This window comes from Marmota marmota, unplaced genomic scaffold (genome assembly GCF_001458135.2).
Source record: "Marmota marmota marmota unplaced genomic scaffold, marMar, whole genome shotgun sequence".
Taxonomy (NCBI): Eukaryota; Metazoa; Chordata; class Mammalia; order Rodentia; family Sciuridae; genus Marmota; species Marmota marmota.
The window spans coordinates 1,875,044-1,897,138 of record NW_026000101.1 but is presented as its reverse complement, the minus strand read 5'-3'; the positions used below and the strand labels follow the sequence as shown (position 1 = coordinate 1,897,138).

Sequence of the window (22,095 nt, the reverse complement as noted above, 5' to 3'; positions counted from 1 at the left end):
ATAGTGCAGAGGTTGAGAAGCCGTGGTTTAAAGCCAACTGTGTATCTTTTTAATGACTGGCTTACCCAGTGAGATTTTTGATTGATCTTTGAGAGCTTGCATATTTTAAAAATTTATTCTTTATCATATGTGTTACAAATACTTTCTCAGTTTTTAAAAATTGTGTCTTAGGTTTGATTATGTTATTTGTTTAACATGAAGAAATGTGTTTTTATGAAGTCAGAACTATTAATCTTTTAAGGCTTTTGTGTTTTTGGAACAAGCTCAAAGGCCATGTGTCACATCCACAGCCCAGTTGTGCCAGGCCAAAGAAACTGCACAGAGACAGCGTCCAAGACGTGATTTATTGGGGAAAGCTTACGAGTGATCAGTGACTGCTCCAAGAGTTCAGTGACAACAGACTGAACTGGTAGCTCTTCTGTCCTTCGCAGTGCTTTGCAAGCAGTGTCTACTTTCCCTCAGGTGTTTTGTCCAGTGGCAGCCAGCTGGACAGATGACACATATCTTTTCCAGTGTTCTTAGTTTGGCACCCATTCCCACTTAGAGAGGTTTTGTTTTGTATGTTTGGTTGCAGAAGCAGTGATATCATCAGCATTAGCTTGCATACATGACCAGCATATCAAGGAGCAACTGTTCTGGTGAACATGTAAGAAACTAGCTTTCTACATATAACACTTTCTTCATATAATACTAGTAAATGTTCAATTTGAATTTCTAGTGTGCATAAGAGAAAACCAGTGTCTTACAAGATATATGATGTATTTGGACTTTCTGGCTCAGGTTTACTGTCATTGTTCCCTAAATTTTTTGGACAGAAAGGGGGCATTCAGCAACAAGATGCTTTATTGTCTCTCTTTTCTTTAGGGATGATGGTACACCATGCTTATACACACACACACACTTTAAATTATTGTTATAGTATTTTTATGGTTCTCTCCTTTTTTTTAAAGTATTTTTTAGTTGTCGATGGACCTTTATTTTATTTGTATGTGGTGCTGAAAATCAAACCCAGTGCCTCAGGCATGCTAGGCAAGCATGCTACCACTTAGCCACAACCCCAGCCGCCCCTGGTTTTCTACTTTAAAAAAATTTTTTTGTGTGTGTTTGAAAGGGATCAAATCTAAGGCTTCATATATGCTAGGCAAGTGCTCTATCCCTGAGCTACTCCCCAACCTTATTTTTATATTTTTATAAATATTTTACATTTTATAGCATTTATATGTGTATGTTTTGCATTCAGATTTTTAAAAAGTAAGACTGTTTTATTAGAACTGGAGGAGTTGCTGAAGAAGGAATGTTCAAGTTGAATTTATGAATTCAAGAGTGGAAAAGTCCTTCTAGCACCTAAAAACTGGAACTTACAGTCAGGAAAGTAGGATGGCTTCCCATGTTCAGAGTTTTTCATCCATTTGAGATTAATTTTGGCACGGAGGAAGTCCACTTCATTTTGGTTCTGATAGCCCTCCATTTGTTTCAGCAGCTTTGACCTAATAGTTAATCCTTTTCCTTATGTCAGAAATTCTACTACTATCACATGTGAAATTCTTGTATGTATAGGGATCTATTTCTGGACTTTATGTTCTGTTATAGTGGTCTTTCTGTTCATGCAATGGTATCAAACCATTTAATTACTCTAGTTTTATAAAATATGTTAATATTGAGAAAAGCTAGATCTTGCCTCATTTGGAAATATTTTTTTTCAAAAATTTCCTGATTATTCTTGGGTCTTTATTTTTTCAAATGAACTTTAGAATAGTTTGAATAGTTTTTTTTTTTTTTAATTAAAAACTTTTTTTTTTCTGGGTGTGGTGTGCATGGTCATAGTCCCAGCTATTTGATAAGCTGAGGCAGGAGGTCACTTGAGCCTAAGAGTTTGAGACAAGCCTGGGCAACATAGCAAGACCCTGTCTCAAAACCAAAATCAAGGGGCTGGGGTTGTGGCTCAGTGGTATAGCACTTGCCTAGCACATGTGAGGTACTGGGTTTGATTCTCAACACCACATATAAATAAATTAATAAAATAAAGGTCCACTGATAACTAAATATGTGTGTGTGTGTGTGTGTAAAATTAAACAAAAACAAAAACAAAACCAAACAAATCATTTTGCTTTTTAAAAATGGTTAAAAATTTCTTCACATTTATCCTGATTTTCAGATGTCAGAGAATTTTAGTAAGTTGAGGTGTAGGTTATCTCTACATTTGCAAGTTTTAGCTACCTACCGATGATGGTATTTGAGAAATGTGGACTCTTTCTCTGAGGTGCTCTTGTCATTAACATTCTGGTTCTAATGCTTTGGAGCTGGAGGAGATCCTTCCTGTAGTACCAGTCTAGCTGCCTTTGACTTTCTTGCTTCCAGTGCCATCTGGCTCTGGGTGAGGAGGAGAAGCCCTTTATCCTAGTGGGAAGCAGTCCAGCTCTATCCTGGGCAAAGGGATGGGCCTTTTAAAGCAATAGTTGGGATATTTTCATGTGAATATTTACATTAAATCAATTTAATAATCTGTGTATACTACTTTTTATATATGGAAAAGGGAATATTACATATGCAGATGTAAAATGTCATATATATATATGTCATATATATATATATATATATATATATATATATTGTGTGTGTGTGTGTGTCTGTTTGCATATTTCTGGAAAAATAAATACAGAAAGGATCAACCAGAAATCAGTGAAGCATGTAACCTCCAGACTTCTTTGAGTGTATATTAGTATAAGATTTTTTTAAATAATTTTTTAATTTGTTTTAATTAGTTACACATGACAGTACAATGATCTTGACATATCATACATTTGAATCAGATGGGATATAATTTCTCATTTTTCTGAGTGTACAGGTTGCAGAATCACATTGGTCATGCAGTTACGTATATACATACAGCAATAACAATTTCTATTTTATTCTGCTGTCCTTCCATCCCCCCCTTCCCCTCCCCTCTCCTCCCATCACTTTTCTCTGCCCAATCTAATGTGACAACACTTTTTTTTCCTCACATTGTCATATATGTATTCTGTATAAAGATGAGGGTCTCCTTCCATTTTCCATGCAATTCCCTTTCTCCCTCCCTTTCCCTCTAGTACAAGATTTTGACTTTTAAACCATGTACATATTTTACAATATCCCTTATCAAAGATGAGGGGACAGAAAAACTAAAATTGAATTAAAAAATAAACAAACTTAGCTACATATCAAACTTAACACATAAACATACAAGGAAAAGAACAAATTCTTATAATTTTTTTTAAAAATATTATTTTTTAGTTGTTGTTAGACACAATATCTTTATTTTATTTATTTATTTTTATATGGTGCTAAGGATCAAACCCAGGGCCTTGCACATGCTAGCTAAGTACTCTACCACTGAGCCACAACCCCAGCCCCAATTCTCATAATTTTTGATGTATGATCTGTCTTTACATTTTAAAGGGATTTGAGCTAAAGGCAAAAAGATGCGCAAAGAAATCTTGAATTCTGCTTAGTAGACTTATTACTGGCATTGGCATAGTTATTGGAAGACTATTTTATCTTATGCTACATACCTCTCTCTCCTTGCTCTGACTCCTTAACAGAAGAATGGATAGGATTCTTACTCCTCTTCCCTTTGATAGGAGTGAGAGATCCTAGAAATTCTTTTTGTAGTTTCCAACTTGGCCCACAGGGCCATTGTCCTTTTTCTTTTAGAGTCATTTCTGTCAGCATCATGTTCTTATTACTGAAACTATCAAGGCCTGGGATTCTTAGATCTCAAGTGTTTATCTTAGGCTTTTGATTTTTGGACTGTACTGGGCATTGAACCCAGGGTCTTATGCATACTAAGCATATACTCTCAACAATATATTTTAATTTTGTCTTTTTTAACCTTACAATCATTATTTTATTATTAAAATCTTTAGATTCTATACTTATTTACCATATCTTTGGTTTTCATATCTTCTTGCATCTCAGACTTTCCATCTGGAAACTTCTAATTGAAGTAATAAGACATAAAGAAGACGTATATGGACTGGGGTTGTGGCTCATGGGTAGAACGCTCGCCTACCATGTGTGAGGCACTGGGTTCAATCCTCAGCACCACATAAAAATAAAATAAAGATATTGTGACCATCTATAACTAAAAAATAAATATTTAAAAAAGTAAGAAGTATATGGATTGCAATGAAATAAACATTGTTGCCATTATTTGTAGATGATATCATCCTACATAGAAAACTAAAATAATGTATAACTAAATTATCAGAATTAATAAGAATTTGACTATTTTAGGATCTAAAAGTCAATGAAGAAAAATAATTTAGATTTCTATACATAACAAAAATCTGTAAGAAATATAGAAATATAGTACATTTATAAAAGTATAAAATTCAAAATCCGGAGTAGGGACTCTACTATAAAACAAATGATCTATATCTTTCAGCAAATAATGGTTTATAGGATGGAAGGGGAACTAGTACAGATTGAGATTTGTAAGATATGACAAATGCAATGTGAGAGCCTTAATGGATCCTGATTTGATCAGACCAACTGTAAAAAGACATTATTGAGAACATTATAAAAGTTTAAATATGGACAGATACTGGATGGTATTGAGGGATTACTTATTTTCATAAGCATAATAATCATGTTATATCAAAAGTGTTTATCAGAAAAGTAAATACTAAAGTATTCTTTTTTTAACATTTATTTTTTAGTTGTAGATGGACACAATACCTTTATTTTATTTTATTTCTTATGTGGTGCTGAGGACTGAACCCAGGTCCTCGAACATGCTAGGTGAGCGCTCCACCGCTGAGCCACAACCCCACCCCTAAAGTATTCTTATGTGAAATTATATGACCTTTGGGATTTGTTTTCTGATAATTGCTTTCAAACTTTTGATAATTGTTCAGGAAATAAACTGATTGTACTATTTTTATAATAAATAATTAAAAATGGTCTTAGTCTTTTTTTTTTTTTTTTTGTACCTTTATTTTGTTTATTTATTTTTATGTGGTGCTGAGGATTGAACCCAGTGCCTCATACAAGCTAGGCAAGTGCTCTACCACTGAGCTACAACCCCAGCTGTGGTCTTTGTCTTTTTTTTTTTTTTTCCTTTTTCTTTTTTGGCACTGAGGATTGGACTCAGGAGCACTTTTACCACTGAGCTACATCTCCATCCCTTTTTATTTTTTATTTTGAGGAGGGTCTCACTAAGTTGCTTAGGGTCACTCTAAGTTGCTGCTGAGGCTGACCTAAAACTTGTGACCCTCTTGTCTCAGCCTCCCCAGCAGCTGGATTACAGGCATATACCACTGTGCCTGACAAAAGTGATCTTTGTCTTTACACTGATTGTTTTTTGTTGCAAAGGAATATTAGTAACTATACAGTGGAGAAATTTGATAATATTGGTTGGATGATAAAATTAACATTACCAGTAAGACCAGGTAGATACTGTGTACTTCCTGATCTGATACACTGAAGAAAATAGTATTGCATATTCTGGCTGGGAATGTATAGCCTGGCTCTGATAATGAGGAAATACCAGATGAATCTAAAAGATACAGGGGCTAAGGTGTGGCTCAGAGGTAGAGCACTTGCCTAGCATGTGAGAGGCCCTGGGTTCGATCCATAGTACCACTTAAAGATAAATAAATAAAGATATTGTGTCCAACTAAAAAATAAATATAAAAATAAAATGAGATTCATTCTATTTTTTTTTTTAAAGGAATGGAGGAGTGCAGGTGCAGTGGCACATGCCTCCAATCCCAGTGGCTTGGGAAGCTGAAGCAGGAGGATTGTGAGTTTAAAGCCAGCCTCAGCAACTTAAGGAGGCTGAGACAAAAGGATCACAAAGTTGTCCTAAGCAACTCAGCGATACCTTGTCTCTAAATAAAATACAAAGAGGGTTGTGGATGTGGCTCAGTGGTTGAGCATCCTTAGTTTCAATCCCTGGTACCAAAAAAAAAAGTAACGGGGGTGTTTGGGGTTGTGGCTCAGTGGTAGAGCGCTTGCCTAGCATGTGCGAGGCACTGGGTTTGATTCTCAGTACTACATATAAATAAATAAAGGTCCATCAACAACTAAAAAAATTCTTAAAAATTAAAAGGAATTGGGACTGTATTTTTCAAAAGGTCAATATTATAAAAGACAAGAGGCTGCAAAAATGTTCTAGATTAAAGGAGATGAAAGAGATATGACAAGTAAAGGAATAGTCTGATCTTCACCTGGGTCCTGTATTTGAGGGCAAAAAATGCTCTAGGGCATTGTTGGGTCCATTGACAAAATTAAAATACTGATGTTTTATTAGATATAAGTAGTTATTGTGTTAATGTTATATATACTAAGGTTGTTAACTCTACTGTGGATATATAAAAAGATAGGCCCTGATGTATTCATCTTACTCTTAAGTGGTTTGGAAAAAATAAGATCTATGGAAGGACAAGAGTGAGGATGAGCAGGAGTACAAATGACAAAGCAATGAGGTTCAACTACTAATCTGGGTGAAAGATATTTGTGTATTCTTCATATTATTCTTACAACTTTAAGTTTGAAATTATTTACAAATACAAACTTGAAAAAAAGTTAAAAACAATGGAGTACCCAAGAATAAAGTCAGTAAAAAATGAGTAATACTTTTCTGTAGAAAATTATACAATTATATGGGGCTGGGACTGTGACTTAGCAGTAGAGCGCTCACCTAGCACATGTGAGGCACTGGGTTCAATTCTCAGCACCACATAAAAATAAATAAATAAAATAAAAGTATCATGTCCAACTACAACTAAAAAAAAAAGTTTTTTTTTTTTTAAAAAAAGAGAATTATACAGTTATATGAAAAAACATTAAAAACCTAAATAAATGGGGAGTGATACCATGTTCATGGATTGTAAAACAGTTAACGAAGACACAAATTCTTACCAAACTGAGTTATAAATTTAATATAATTTCTATCAAAATCCCAACTAATTTTGCTGTGTAGATAGATAAAATATGTGTGAAAAAGCAGAGGTCCAAGTATAGCCAAGAAACCCCTGAAGAAGAACAAATGGAATTTTTTGCCCTATCAGTTATCAAGAATAATAAAGCTATTATAATTAAGACAGTGTGGTCTCTGTAGACCAGTGGACAGAATAGAGAGTTTAGAAGCAGGTCTATAAATTTATGGAGTTAATAAAGCTGACATTGAAGACTGTAGGAAAGATAAGTTTTTCAGTTTTAGACAGTTGGTTAATCATACATGGGAAGAAATAGATTGGCTTCCTAAACTTTAAAACTTTAAAAGGCAAACCGTAAAACATGTGGAAGCTTTATATGCTTGTAGGTAAGGAAGAATTTCTTACCCTAAAAGCATTGGCCATGAAAAGTAAATGTTCATAAATTCTGCTATATGAAAAATGAAGAATTTCTCTTCATCGAAAGATATAAAGATAGTGAAAAGGCAAGCCACAGTGAGAAGATATTTGAATGTATATAATTTATAGACTTTATGAGTCAATAAGAAGAAAAATAACCATGTAGAAAAATAGAAGAACAAATTATTAGGAATTTTTTGGGAGAAGAAACATTAAGTGACCATTAATATGAAAATATGTTCAACCTCATTAGTAGTCAGGGAAATGTAAATTTAAACCAGCATTTCATATTACCAGATTAGCAAAAAAAAAAAAAAAATTAAATGACTGACATTACCAAGTGCTTGGGGCAGGATGCGGGGGTTGTGTGGACTGTCATCTCATACACTGCTAGTAGAAAATTAACCACTTTAGAAATTGCTTGAACTTTGGTATTGCTTGAACTTCAGTGTATATTTATCTATTGCCATGTAACAAATGACTCCAAATTTTAGTGTTTTAAAACAACTTTTTTTTAAGGTAATAGGGAATTAACTTAGAGCATTGTGTAAATGCTAGGCAAGTACTCTCCCACTGGGCTGCAATCCCCAGCTCCTTTTTTGTTTTGTTTTAATTTTTTAATTGTATATGGGAATAATACCTTTATTTTTTATTTTTACATGGTTCTGGGGATCGAACCCAGTGCCTCAGGCATGCTAGGCAAGCACCATACCACTGAGCCACAACCCTTGCCCGTGTTTTGTTTTAATTTTATTTTGAGACAGTATCTCAGTAAGTTGCTCAGGCTGGCCTTGAACTTGTAGTACTCAAGCCTCAACCTCTAGGATTGCTGAGATTATGTGCACCACCATGCCTGGCAAAAACAACTTATTTTTCACAGTTCTTTGGGTTGCCTGGGTTCTTCTCCATGTAGTGCATACATATGGCTGCATCTAGCTGGTAACTTTGCTAAAATATTTTAAGTAGCATCAACAAATGATGAGAGGCCATGTGGAGAGACACTCTGGAGGGTGTCTCTCCACATGGCCTCTCATCATTTGTTAATCTACTCACTAGCAGCATGGCATCTGGCTTCTAAGAGAAAGTAGAAGCTGCCCACCATTTTATGGTTTGGAAGTTCAAGAGTGTTGCTTCTGTCACATTCATTTAGTCAACAAAAGCCATAGGCTAACCCAAACTCAAAGGGAGGGGAAAATGTAATCCTTTTCTTGATGGAAGGAATGTCAAAGAATTTGTGGTTATCTTTGATTCATAACAATATCCTTTAAACCAGCAGTTACACTAATAGATATGTGCTGTAGGGAAACCCTTGCATGTGTGACTGAAGATAGGTTCAACAGTATTTATCACAACATTGTTCATACTGCCAAACAACAAAATACCTGGAAAATACCCTCCACCAAGGCCATATGCAGCAGGATAAATAAAAAATTTATAGTTCATATGTGGACTCTCATAAGTTGATAAAAATAAAAATTATAGTCACTTGCATCAACATGGTTAAATCTCCAGTGTTTGAAAGAAGCAAATCTCAGAATAACATATATATATATATATATATATATATAAAACATATATATACATATATATATATATATGAATCTATTATATAAAGTTCAAAATTAGACAAAACGTAAACAGTGTGTTGTTTAAACAATGGTTAGGCAGAACTTTTCTGAGAAGTACCAGACAGTAAATATTTGGCTTTATGTAGATATACATATCAATTTCCATTTTTTTTTTTCACAAGATTTACTAATGGGGAAAATGGAATTCTATTTTTGGGATGGTAGTGTGGTATAATAGTTTCCTAGAGCTGCTACCACAAACTGGGTAGCTTGAAACAAAATTTTTTTTTTAATATTTATTTTTCAGTTTTCGGTGGACACAACATCTTTATTTTGTTTTATATGGTGCTGATGATCGAACCCAGTGCCCCGCGCATGCCAGGCGATCGCGCTACCGCTTGAGCCACATCCCCAGCCCTTGAAACAAATTTTTAAAAAAATATTTATTTTTTAGTTGTAGATGGACACAATATCGTTATTTTTTAAATTTATTTTTATGTGGTGCTGAGGATTAAGGGCAGGGGCTCACACATGCTAGGCAAGTACTCTACTGCTGAGCTATAACCCCAGGCCCTTGAAATAAATTTATTCTCTCATTGTTCTGGAAGCATGAAGTGTGAAGTCATGTGTCAGCAGGGCTCTGTTCCTTCTGAAATGCTGAGTAGAATCCTTGGTCGTGTCTTCCTAGCTTTTGATGGTGCCAGCAGTCAGGGGTAATCCCCCTCTAGCAGCTGTATCCCTCCAATCATATGGTGTTGACAACATGGCATGTGGCTGTCTTCACATAGTCTCCTTTCTTCTTAGGAGGACACCAGGAATAATTGCATTAAGGGACACCCTACTCTAGTAAGACTTCATCTTAGCTAGTTCTATCTGCAACAATTCTGTTTTCAAATAAGATCATATTCTGAGGTACTGGAGTCTAGGACTTCATCGTGTCTTTTGGGGGAACATAATTCAGTCAATAACAGGGAGATAATGTTTTTCTTAGTTGGTATTCAAGGTAGTGCTCTATCAAATTGATCACAAATATTCATCTGTAAAAAAACTTTCTCAACTTTGATCAGACATACATAGGCAGTGGTCAGATTTGGCTTGTGGGCCATAATTTGCTGACCCTTGGTTAAGAGATTGATACACAGATAGTAGAAATGATTACAAAAACAACAACAACAGGGAAGAATGATAATATTTAAGGTAGTTTTTACTTTGTGGGGTGGGAGAAGGAAGGAGGATAGAGTGGAGAGAAACAGACAGTTGGCTTCTAGGGTGGTGGCAATATTTTTTTCTTGGTTATGCCACCATTCATTTTCATTTTGTTCTTTTAGCTTTGCACATTCACTTTACGTGTTTTTTGTATATTTGCTGTATTTTACCAGAAACTGTCTCTACCTTTGCCTTCTCCCATTTTCTGCTTTCCTCTCATCAAATAGTTATTCCTTATTTAAAAACCTCTCCTCCTTTCACCTCTGCTGTCCTACTTGAGGAGTGCAAGCCACCCTCCAGGGCTTGGCAGGAGCCATACCTTCTTTTGTTAACATGCTTGCCTGTCCATGACCACTTTTTTCTTTGCCATTGTCACTTTTGCTGTCTTCTCTTCACCTTTATCTTTAGGCAAGCTGGGTTATTTGCCCTTAGAAAGCAAACAAGAAGGTAGGTTTCCCTCTTTGTCATCCTACTTTATTTTAGATGTTTCCTTCTCACTAACAACTAGGAATGTAAGATAGAAGGATGTGAAGAATGAAGTGGACATAGGAACTGTCAATGCATTCAGAGTATTTCTGATCAATACTTAGCTCTTTTAGAGCCCTCTATGGGCTCTTTGGTTGTTGATACTGGAGATTGAACCCAGGGGTGCTCTCCCACTGAACTATGATGCCCCGATCCCATTTTTTTTTTTTTTTGAGACACAGTCTTGCCAAGTTGTCATCTTGCCTTAAATTTGTGGTCCTCCTGCCTCAGCCTTCTTAGTAACCATGATTACAGGCATGTGCCCTGCACTGTGCTCTAGGTTGGTTGGTTAACAGCTTTACTAAGATGTGCTTCACACCAAACATTTCACCTGTTTTAAATATGTAGTTCAGTGGCTTTTAGTATATTTACTAAAATCACCACAGTCAATTTAAAAACCTTTTAATAACTGAGTGTGTGATGATTCATGCCTATAATTCCACCTACTGAGGCAAGGAGGATGCAATTTAGCCAGACCCTGTGCAAAAGAAAATAAAAAGGGTTGGGGTTGTAGATCAGTGGTGGAGTCCTTTCCTAGCATATGTGAGGCCTTGGGTGTAATTCCTAGCACCATAAAACAAAAACTTTTCCACTCACTTTCAGCTCTCAACTCCCAACCCTCCTACTCTCAGCTCTAGGTAGCCCCTGATCTTGTGTTTCCATAGACTTGTCTATTCTGGATACAAAATGCAGTCCTAACACATGTGGTCCTTTGTGGACTACATTTTTCACTTGGCAAAATGCATTTGATTCATTCATGTTATGGTAGCATTTATGTAAGCATTTTATTTTCTTTTATTGTATGGATATATGCTACATTGTTTATCTATTCATTAGTTGATAGACATTAGGGCTGTTTCCACTACTATGAACATCCACTGAACCATTATTTGTTTTACATAGTTTCTTTGTTATGTATTCATTGTAGAAAATTCGAAAAGTATTTAGAGAATACAAAGAACCTGATGAAATTTATGCATAATTCTACCATTGAAAAATAAGCCTTGTTAATACTTCTTTTTGTGAAATAATGCATGTTTGTGTATAGTATTTTATTAATTTCTCATTAAAATTTACTTTGAGCAGATTTTGTTTGCCAAACCACAGTAAGACTGCAGTTGTCATAAATAATTTATAAGTCATTATGCAGTGGGGGTATAGCAGAGTTATTAGCTATCAGATGGGCAGCAGGGGCTTAGAGAAAATTTCACAGAAGAGGAAATATGTATATTATGAAAATATGCATGAGCTCCTGATACTGGTTAGTAATAAAATATTGCACTTTCTAACAAGGTCACATTTTCTGTTGTAGGAAGCTAGCAGGATGTACAGTTTTTATCACAGGTGCAAGCCGTGGCATCGGCAAAGCTATTGCATTGAAAGCAGCAAAGGATGGAGCGAATATTGTCATTGCTGCAAAGACTACCCAGTCACACCCCAAACTTTCAGGCACAATCTATACTGCTGCTGAAGAAAGTGAGTATGACAGTCGCCATTTCATGAAGTGCCCTCACAGTGGTCTCTATAGTATAAGCTATTTGAAAAATACCCTAAAGATAATTTTATCTGTTTAAGGAAATATTTATTTTGTTACCTGAAAGCAGGAGTTTTGACTGTTTTTCTTCTCTAGCACGTCTAAGCCATATGAGAGATTTCAGTTAAAAATCATGTCTCAGGGCTGGGGATGTAGCTCAGTGGTAGGGCAGTTGCCTACCATATGGGTGGCCCTGGGTTTCATCCCCAGCACCCTCCTCCCCACCAGGCAATAATTCTTGAATGGGAGGGGGTGATGGAGTGAAATTGGAGAGGAGACCATCTGAGTGGGGGATGGTGTGATTATTTAAAAAAAACTCTGATTCTCTGTTCACTTTGCAAGTTGTTCTCTTAATGTTTTCAGTTGATGAATAATTGTGCTTATTTTCAGGGATTGTGCTAGGCCCAGTAGCAGGAGAAAAGGCTTAAATATTCAAGTCCAGTTTTGCTGATCAAGATTATAGCATTGTTGGTTATGTTGGAGAAAATGAGCAGGAAGTGCTTATGAGTGAGATGATGCTGGGGATTATTTTAAAGTACAAACAAACAAAACAAGGGAAGGGGAAGATAAACTGGCAAAACAGAAGCAATGTTGAAGATAGGTGATATATTAATGATAATTCTTTAAACTAGCCTGTTATTTTTGTGTACTTTGTGAAATTTTCCATGTTAAAAGTTTTTTTAAATTGCCTTCCTTTTTTTTTTTAATAGAGTTGGCCTAGCTAGTGTGAAGCTGGATGTGGTTAGTCAGTCTGTCCTACTGAGTGGTAGAGTCACTAGTGGTTATAACACTGTAGTAATTTATATTGATTTTCTGAAAATAGGGTACTTTTTTCTTTGGATGGTTATATCAGAATGGAAGGTATACAGTATTTGAGTGTGCTGATGCTTTTCTGTTTGTTTGCCCTTTGTAGTTGAAGCAGCTGGAGGGAGAGCCTTGCCATGTGTCGTTGACGTGAGAGATGAACAGCAAATCAACGACGCAGTGGAGAAAGCGGTTGAGAAATTTGGAGGTAGTGCCTTAATTCTGAAGTAATTATTGACTATTGATAAAATATAGGTATAATAACACCCAGTGGATGATTATTGGATATTGATAAAGTGTAGATAGTATCAGAACACCCAGTGGATGCCCAAAACCATGGATAATAACTGAGCCCTATAAATTCTGTGTTTTTTCCTATACATACAATATGATAAAGTTCAGTTGTAAATTAGGTCAGTAAGAGATTAACAACAATAATCAATAATAAAATAGAGCAGTGATAATAATATGATTATAATAAGTTGTCTGTCTGTGGTTTCTCCCTTTCATAGCCTGAACTTTGAGGTGTATAACTCACCCGAGCACGTTAGCATAACTAGCCCACATTCCTTTTTCCTTCTTCACAGTGTCATCTGTAGAAGATTCATTCTTACTGTAGTTCTTAGCAGCCTCAACATGATGAAATTTTTATTTCCTTGAGAACTTTCACCTTCTTACTTAAAGCACTTTATGGCTTTTCTGTTGCTTATCTGAAATGCCACCATCACTACTTTTACATTTTAGGGCCATTGTTAAGTAAAATAAGGATTCCTAATACATAAGCATTGTGATACCGGGACAGTCAATTTGATAACCAAGATGCCTACCAGGTGACTAATGGAAGGCTGGGAGGCAAGAGGATCACAAGTTTGATGCCAGTCTTGGCAACTTAGCAAGACCTTATCTCCAAATAAAAAATAAAAAAGGCTGGGAATGCAGCTCAGTGGTGAAACACTGATCGGTTTAATCCCCAATACTATTAAAAAAAAAAAAAGTAAGAAAGAAAGAAAAAAAATAGTAACAGAAATTGGTACTGAAGTGTATGGAAATTGAGAAATGAGAATATGACCCAAATTTTATAATGTTACTATCTATGAAGAAAGGGTGCTTATGACTAAAGTATTTTAGTGAATTTAATGATCTTATTTAAATAGTTTTCCACATGTTTTGAGAAAGGGGATTGGAAAAGTTAGCAGAATAATAAAAGATGTTCTTAGAAGCTGTCTAACCCAAGACGTAGAAATTGTAGTATTCCTACTTTATGGAATATTAACTGTCCTCTCCTTTTTTTGCATTCATTTTTTTTAATTTTTAAAAATTGTGGCAAAAGACAAAATTTTCCATTCTGACCATTTTTAAATATATAGTTCAGTAGCATTAAGTTCATTCATATTGTGCAACAGTCATTAAGTGAACTTTAAAAAAGAATAACAAAGAACATGTGGAAACAAAGGAAAATATTTGACGTATTTTATATTTTGCCATTTTTATTTGGTATTATTTCATTAAGCATATAACTATAAATGATACATAGTAGAAACTGGATAGAGTATATAGAACTAGATACAGTATACAGAAATCAGTTAAAGATTTGTGTTTTTTTTTTGGCCCTGGGGATTGAACCCACGGGTGCTTGACCATTGAGCCACATGCACAGCACTGTTTATTTTTTATTTTGAGACAGTCTCACTCAGTTGCTTATGGTGTCACTAAATTGCTGAGGCTGTCCTCAAATTTGTATTGTCACTGCACCCAGCTAGTTATTATTTATGTGTGTATATGAGTCACTAAAACAAAATTGATCCATTTTGATCCTTTTTATGGGATTGAAACTTAGAGTCTTTCTCTTCCCAGTTTCAAGAACAGAAAGAAGCCCTTGCCTTAAAAATAGGGTCTTGGGGGAAAGGGAGACTAGTGTACTTGGTAGGGGCACAGGCCTTGGAGACATGCCAGAGAAGAATTTGACTTAGGATTCATGGAGACAGGGAGGGAAGACCAGGAGGTAAAAGAACAAGTAGGACGGAAGCTATAAACCATTGAGGACTAAGCCTCCTAGAATTTTCCATGGAGTGCTGGTGATTGCCTGTATTTCCATTGTACTGCTACAAATCATGTGGTGCTGTTTTTTTTTTTTTTTTTAATAACTTTATTTATTTATTTTTTTATGTGGTGCTGAGGATCAAACCCAGTGCCTCATAAATGCGAGACAAGTGTTATACCACTGACCTATGACCCCAGCCCCATGTGGTGCTATTTTGAAACAGCTACTGAATCTTATTATCTAAAAGTGATATTTGTGAATCAACCAAGAGTTCAACAATGTAGAGTAAATGCTTTTATTTGTGTGCCGTGTGTGCATGTGTGTGATAAAGTGTCCCTTCCATTAAAATGAAACTGATTATTTTGGAAACAGGAATTGACATTTTGGTGAATAATGCCAGTGCTATTAGCTTGACCAACACATTGGAAACACCTACAAAGAGAGTGGACTTGATGATGAGTGTGAACACCAGAGGCACCTACCTCACGTGAGTCACAAGGAAAAGTTGTGGGGGGAGAGTCACAGTGTTTTCTCAAAGAATTTACCTCATCACAAACTGATGTGAACTGAATTAGCAATATAGTTTTAAGCTAGCAGATACATTTTACTATTTTATTAAGCTGAAGATAGTAGTATTGTAAGTGTGGTTCTAAGAGATTTCATATAATATAAAAGACAGGGCTTGTTGATGTGAAAAATGTACTTGATACAGGATTAATGCTAATAAGTGCCAGGCCTGCAAGGGGAATATGGAAAGGTTTTGTCTCACAGATCAAGGGAAAGCTCATGTTTACAGTGTAAATGAAATGCATTCTTTCCTGTGAGTATAAGATATAGTCTGGAATAGATTTAGTTGGTTTCTATTGATGATTTGATGAAAATAGGGTATAATATTCTTTCCCCCTCCTCACTTTACCCCATAAAAGTGAAGTACCTTATGCCTATTAATGCCAGCTTCTTGGGAGGCTGAGGCAGGAGGATTGCAAGTTCATGGCTTCACTCAGCTACTTAGTAAGACCCTGTCTAAAAAAAAAAAAATAACAATAACAAAAAAATGGGGACTGGGGATGTAGCTCAGTGGTAGAGCACTTGCCTAGCTTGTGGCCCTGGGATCAATCCCTAGTACCCCACACACACACACAAAAGAAGAAGAAATGAAATGAAAAACCGTATGTACAAAAACCTGTAACATCAGGCACCAGTGATCAAAAGGAGGCAGATTAAAAGCTGCTGAACAAGGCTTTATTGAGATTCGATCCCTGATGAGACCCGCCAGTCCAACAGAGCGGGTCTCAGAGAGTCTTGCCCAGGCTCAGCCAGATTGGAATTTTATTGGGCTTAGGGCAGGAAGGGAGGGCTTGAGACAGGAAAGGGAGGTTTTTAGAGTCGCTTGTCCTCCTGGGGTTGGTTGGGGGATCTGTGTCCTTCCAGGATTGGTCAAGAGACCCCGCCGATTGACAGGTGGTTATGAGGCACCATCACTGCCTATCTGTCGGTGCCTGATTGGTTGTTCTTTCTGGCCCACAGGTTGCCTGGTGTTTTATCCCCTTAGGCACCTCAAACCGGCCTAACAAAACCCTTTAGTCATGTTGATTGTATTTGGTTTGTAAATTTAACAAGATGTTGCAGTTGGGAATAAGAGTATTGTACATTTCGAACATTTAGAAGTTTTTTTTTTTTTAAAACGACTTGGAAGAAGAATGGACCAGGTTTGAAAATATAGCATGACTTGAATATGAAATAAAGCTATATAATAATTAAGCTTAATATATTGTTTAGCTATAAGATGATTTTACTGGTATCAGATCAATATTGGCATCAGATTTGCCATTTTAGGTCAGGAACCATTTTATCTAGAGGTTCCAAAGTTTTGATTCTGGGGCAATGCTGCTTAACATGCGCCTGCTAAACAGTCAACCCCACCCCAGCTTATGATGCAACTTAAGAAATTCCTCTTGCGGGCTATAAAGCAGCTTATGAAATTCCTCTTGCGGGCTATAAAGCTGCTCTGTGAGAGCCGACATGCTGTTGCTCTCCTTGGAGGGACAGCGTTGTTGGTTTGCCTTGTGCTACTGACAGTAAATCTCTTGTGAGATTCTGGTATGAGGCATAGTCTTTGGACTTTGCGTGGATTCTGTGAGTGTCCTTTCAATTGTAACTTACTACTTAAAGTTTAATCCTTTGTTCAGTTCCAGATTGTCATGACTGTGGTGGGTGTTACCAACATTTATAGAGGAAAACTAAAAATTAGAATATCCTGGGTGTGGTGGCCCATGCCTGTAATCCTAGAGGCTCAGGAGACTGAGGCAGGATGATCATGAGTTCAAAGCCAGCCTCAGCAAAAAGCAAGGCACTAGGCAACTCAGTGAGACTCTGTCTCTAAATAAAATACAAAAAAAGGCTGGGGATGTGGCTCAGTGGTAGAGTGCCCCTTGGGAAAAAAAATTAGAATGCTGTGTCATTTGGGAAGGGGCAGAAGCAGAATTTGAACCCAGGACCGTCTGACTTGAGCAACACCCATGTTGTTGTTTCTTCTTTTTTAAACTTGAGTTTTCCCCCCAGCCCTTTTTATTGTTAATCTTGAGACAAGGTCTTGCTAGATTGCTGAGGCTGGCCTTGAGTTTGTAACCCTTTTATTTTAGTCTCCAGAGTAGCTGGGATTATACACCCAGCTGAATACCCATGTTCTTTACCACAGTGGCAACTGAAAAGTACATTAACTGTTTCTGTAAAAGTGTGTGTGCTGGGGAGGGAGAATTTAGCACAGTTGGGGTTGAGGATAATCTTAGCTGGACATAAAACTAATGTATCAAAGATTTTTTTTTCGTCAAGCAGATTATGTACTCAGGCTATTCAGTAAAGTTTCAAAGCATGAAAATTAGTTGCTTTTCTATCTTCTTTCTAGAAAACTATAGAAAACTAAGCAAGTTGAGTTTCTCTAAAAAGTGCAGAAGTTGTGAGAAAGCGATTAACTTGACTTGTGTTTGCTTCTACTTTCCAGATCTAAAGCATGTATTCCCTTTTTGAAAAAGAGTAAAATTGCTCATATCCTCAATCTCAGTCCACCACTGAACCTAAATCCAGTGTGGTTCAAACAGCACTGTGGTAGGTAGTAGGGTCAGGGGATGGTTTACTGATTTGTTTTGAATTAAGTCAGTGTATTTATTATGTAATCATAACCTGTACATAGTACTCAGTGGTAAATTTTCTGTCCCAAATCAATAGGTAGCATTTTGGAAAGTAGATTAGTAATCATTTATCTATAATGTTAGAAATTTATAATTAAAAAAATTGAAGTATAACATACATTCAAGAAAGTGCACAGATCTTAGTGGTTCAGTGAGTTTTGATTATGTATATACCTGTATAACCATTACCCAAATCAAGATATGGATTTCTTTTTTTTTGTTGTTGTTTTATATTTTTAGTTGTAGATGGACACAATACCTTTATTTTATTTATTTATTTTTATGTGGTGCTGAGGATCGAACCCAGTGCCTTACACTTGCTAGGCAAACACTGAACCACTGAGCTACAACCCCAGCCCAACATATGGATTTTTATTATCCCAGGAAACTCTTTCACATCCCAGTGGGTATGTTTTACTGTATGTAATTTTTCCTTTAATAAGTTGATTAAATACACAAAAATAAAGGTATAGTTTTAAGATTTTTTGCCACACTCTGGCTGGGCACAAAATCACGAGCCACTCACAGCCTTGTAGATTCAAACAGCAATTCTTTATTCCTGAACTGTCACCCCGGCACTCTACATGCACGTTCTGGGCAAAATCCACACTTCCACTCCACCGGGCTCTGAATCCCGCGAGAACTCAACAGGAACTCAAGGAGCAGGGAACTCAAGGAGCTGGCGTACCTCAGGCAGCAGGATACGCCCTATTCCCAGCAGGGTACACCTTAAACCTGGAACCACCCTAAACCCAAGGAGCGGGATACTCCCTAATCCCAACAGGGTACACCCTAAACCTGGATCCTCCCTGGTCCTTGAGCAAGGTCACCTTTCATGCAATGTCACTGCAAATGACCTGGGTCATGCCATGCGTCATACCTACTTGGCAATGGCTCTCAACAATTTTTTATTAATCACTGGACATGGTGATGCATGCCTGTAAGACTAGTGACCTGGGAGGCTGAGGCAGGAGGATCACAAGTTCAAAGTGAGCCTGGGCAGCTCAGTGAGAATTTATATATCAAGATAAAAAATTAAAAGGGCTGGGGATGTAGTTCAGTGGTAAAGCACCTCTGGGCTCAATCCCTAGTACTGCAGATAGATAGATAGATAGATAGATAGATAAAGTTGATTTAATGATTTTAGGTGAATATGCTAAGTAACAAGATTTATGTATAGTATGTGCCTGTTTTAAGATCATTATGTCAAATACTTGGTTCATGTTGCAGTAGAATTCACTAACATTTGGAAAGGCACTTGGAATGGGAACCCCTAAAACAAAACAAAAGAAGTTCTGCTTTAATCGATTAAGTGAAATTTGCAACTTTTTGTTGTTATTAATATTTATTTTTTGTGGTACTGAAGATCAAACCTGGGGCCTTTCATGTACTAAGTACATACTCAACTACTGGGCCATACCCCCAGCTCATGTTCTTGTTTAATGGTTTGTGGTTTCTCTTTAAATAATCACCTTTGGGGTTGGGGTTGTGGCTCAGTGGTAGAGCGCTTGTCCCACATGTGTGAGGCTCTGGGTTCAATTCTCAGCACCACATATAAATAAATGAATAAAATAAAGGTCCATCAATAACTAAAAAAAATATTTAAAAAATAATAATCACCTTTGTTGTTTTTTTTTTTTTTAAAGAAAGAGTGAGAGATAGAGAGAAAGAGAATTTTTAATATTTATTTTTTTTTTTTAGTTTTCGGCAGACACAACATCTTTATTTGTATGTGGTGCTGAGGATCGAACCCGGGCCGCACGCATGCCAGGCGAACGCTCTACTGCTTGAGCCACATCCCCAGCCCAACCTTTGTTTTTTAAAAAGAAAAAAAAAATTAAGAAGTAGTAATGCAATTTATTCCTATAATATTAAGAAAAACAAAAGTTTATTCATCTTTTCTTTTAATCAAATATTAGGATGGAAATATTTAAAACGGGTTCATCTCTGCTCAACTAGTTCCATAAAAACTGTTATTCAAAACTTAGCACATTAAAAACTGTATTTTGTATCTTTTAATATTATTGAAAAAAAATTCTCAAAAATATATCAGGGAGTTATGGAATATAGTTCAGTGGTAGAATGCTAGACTAGTATGCACAAGGTCCCCAGTAGTACTGGGGTAGTGGGGGGATGGAGATAGATCAATCTTTCAGAGAGAAAATAGTAACAGAAATAATTTGGTTATGTATACTCACAAATTAATTTGTTTCTGAATTACATTATTATTATTTGTGGTTTGTTTGCAGCTTATACCATTGCTAAATATGGTATGTCTATGTGTGTACTTGGAATGGCAGAAGAATTTAGAGGTGAAATTGCAGTCAATGCCTTATGGCCTAGAACAGGTATGTACTTGTTTAAAGGTACCTTTATTAGATTTGCATTTATTGTCCCCCTTTCCCCTGGTGCTGGGGATTGAACCCAGAACCTCACCCTTGGATGCCCTAGGCAAGCTCTGAACCACTGAGCTGCACCCCCAGCCCTATTCTTGTTGGCACTCTTGAACTGCATCTTGGAGTGGGCCTGGGTAGACTATCAACAGTAATATCAGTCTGCTTGGAAACAATTTTTATTCTGCAGCATAAGAGCCTAATCTGTCACCTTTCATTTTTGACTGGGGCTACATGGCTGACTCTTCAGCTGAAGCTGTATTAGGAACACTGAACACTGGGCCGTGTGGAGATTCTCATGAAGGCCAACAGGAGAAGCTATGCTTCCCTAACCTCTTCCCTGTCTTGTCTTTGGTATCTTCCTAAATTCTACAGATTCTTATGCTTTTGTTTTCTCCTTACATATCCCCCAAAATGCTTTTTAACTTTCTTATATTCCTACTGTTTTTATCTTTGCTTTTATAAAAGGCTGCATTATGTATAGTTTGATATAAGTTCTTGTGAGTTCACAGAGTGCCCAGAGCCTTCTTGGATGATAGGAGAGTCTTCATGTGCCTGGGTTTTGTATATAAATTTACAGTTTTTAAAAAAATATTTATTTTTTAGTTGTAGGACACAATAACTTTATTTCACTTACTTATTTTTATGTGGTACTGAGGATCGAACCCAGGGTCTCGTGCGTGTGAGGCGAGCGCTCTACCGCTTAGCCACAACCCTAGTCCCAACATTTTCAGTTTTGGTATGACAAATTGATGGCCTCCTGGCTGCTGAAAATCTTTCTTTCTTGTGGGTTTTTTACTTACCACTTTTATATCAAAATAGCTTAAAGAAAGAAAAAGAGAAGATAACTTATTTCATCATATATTTTTATATACTTAATAGATATTGCCCAGGAAAGCCTTAATTTCTTTCCTCTTCAATCTAAATGGGCGTCTCATCCCTGAAAATGTATGTCTAATGATTATGTAAGAGAAGTGACTGAGAAGGACTTTGATTCCTTCTGGGAGAGAGGACACATGGGGCCAGCAGAGAACAGAGGAGGGAGACTAGATATAGACAGTCCCCAACTTACGATGGTTTGACTTAATGATTTTCCAACTCTTCAATGATGTGAAAGTAGTTCAGCTTTCAATACTTCTGATTTTGAATTTTGTTCTTTCACTGGCTAAGAGTATGCAGTACCACATATTCCATGGTACTGGACAATAGCAACGAGTTGCCACTTCCAGTCAGCCACAGTCATATGAGGGTAACAGCTGATTTCTGCTGTGTACTGTGCTGTCAGCATCGTTTTGTATTTTGTATTTTGTGTTTTTGCATACTGTTATATTTATAAAATGCCCATCTTGCTAAGTGTGGTGACTCAGGAGCTGAGGTGGGAGAATCAAAAATTCAAAGCCAGGGGCTGGGGCTATAGCTCAGTGGTAGAGTGCTTGCCTTGCATGTGTGAAGCACTGGGTTTGAGGCTCAGCACCACATAAAAAAAAAAAAAAAAAAAC

General features: G+C 36.6%; 1 protein-coding gene across 1 annotated transcript in view; it reads left to right on the top strand.

Annotated features, from left to right (window-relative positions):
* Positions 1-574: 574 nt before the first annotated feature.
* The window catches only part of Hsdl2 (hydroxysteroid dehydrogenase like 2), a 62,028-nt gene continuing 40,507 nt past the window's right edge, over positions 575-22,095 (top strand). The window contains exons 1-6 of the mRNA XM_015492198.2: positions 575-646; positions 11,949-12,112; positions 13,084-13,182; positions 15,388-15,502; positions 18,017-18,120; positions 20,453-20,551. Of these exons, the coding sequence (XP_015347684.1) occupies positions 645-646; positions 11,949-12,112; positions 13,084-13,182; positions 15,388-15,502; positions 18,017-18,120; positions 20,453-20,551 (583 nt within the window). The 5' untranslated portion in view covers positions 575-644. The remainder of the gene's footprint in view (positions 647-11,948; positions 12,113-13,083; positions 13,183-15,387; positions 15,503-18,016; positions 18,121-20,452; positions 20,552-22,095) is intronic.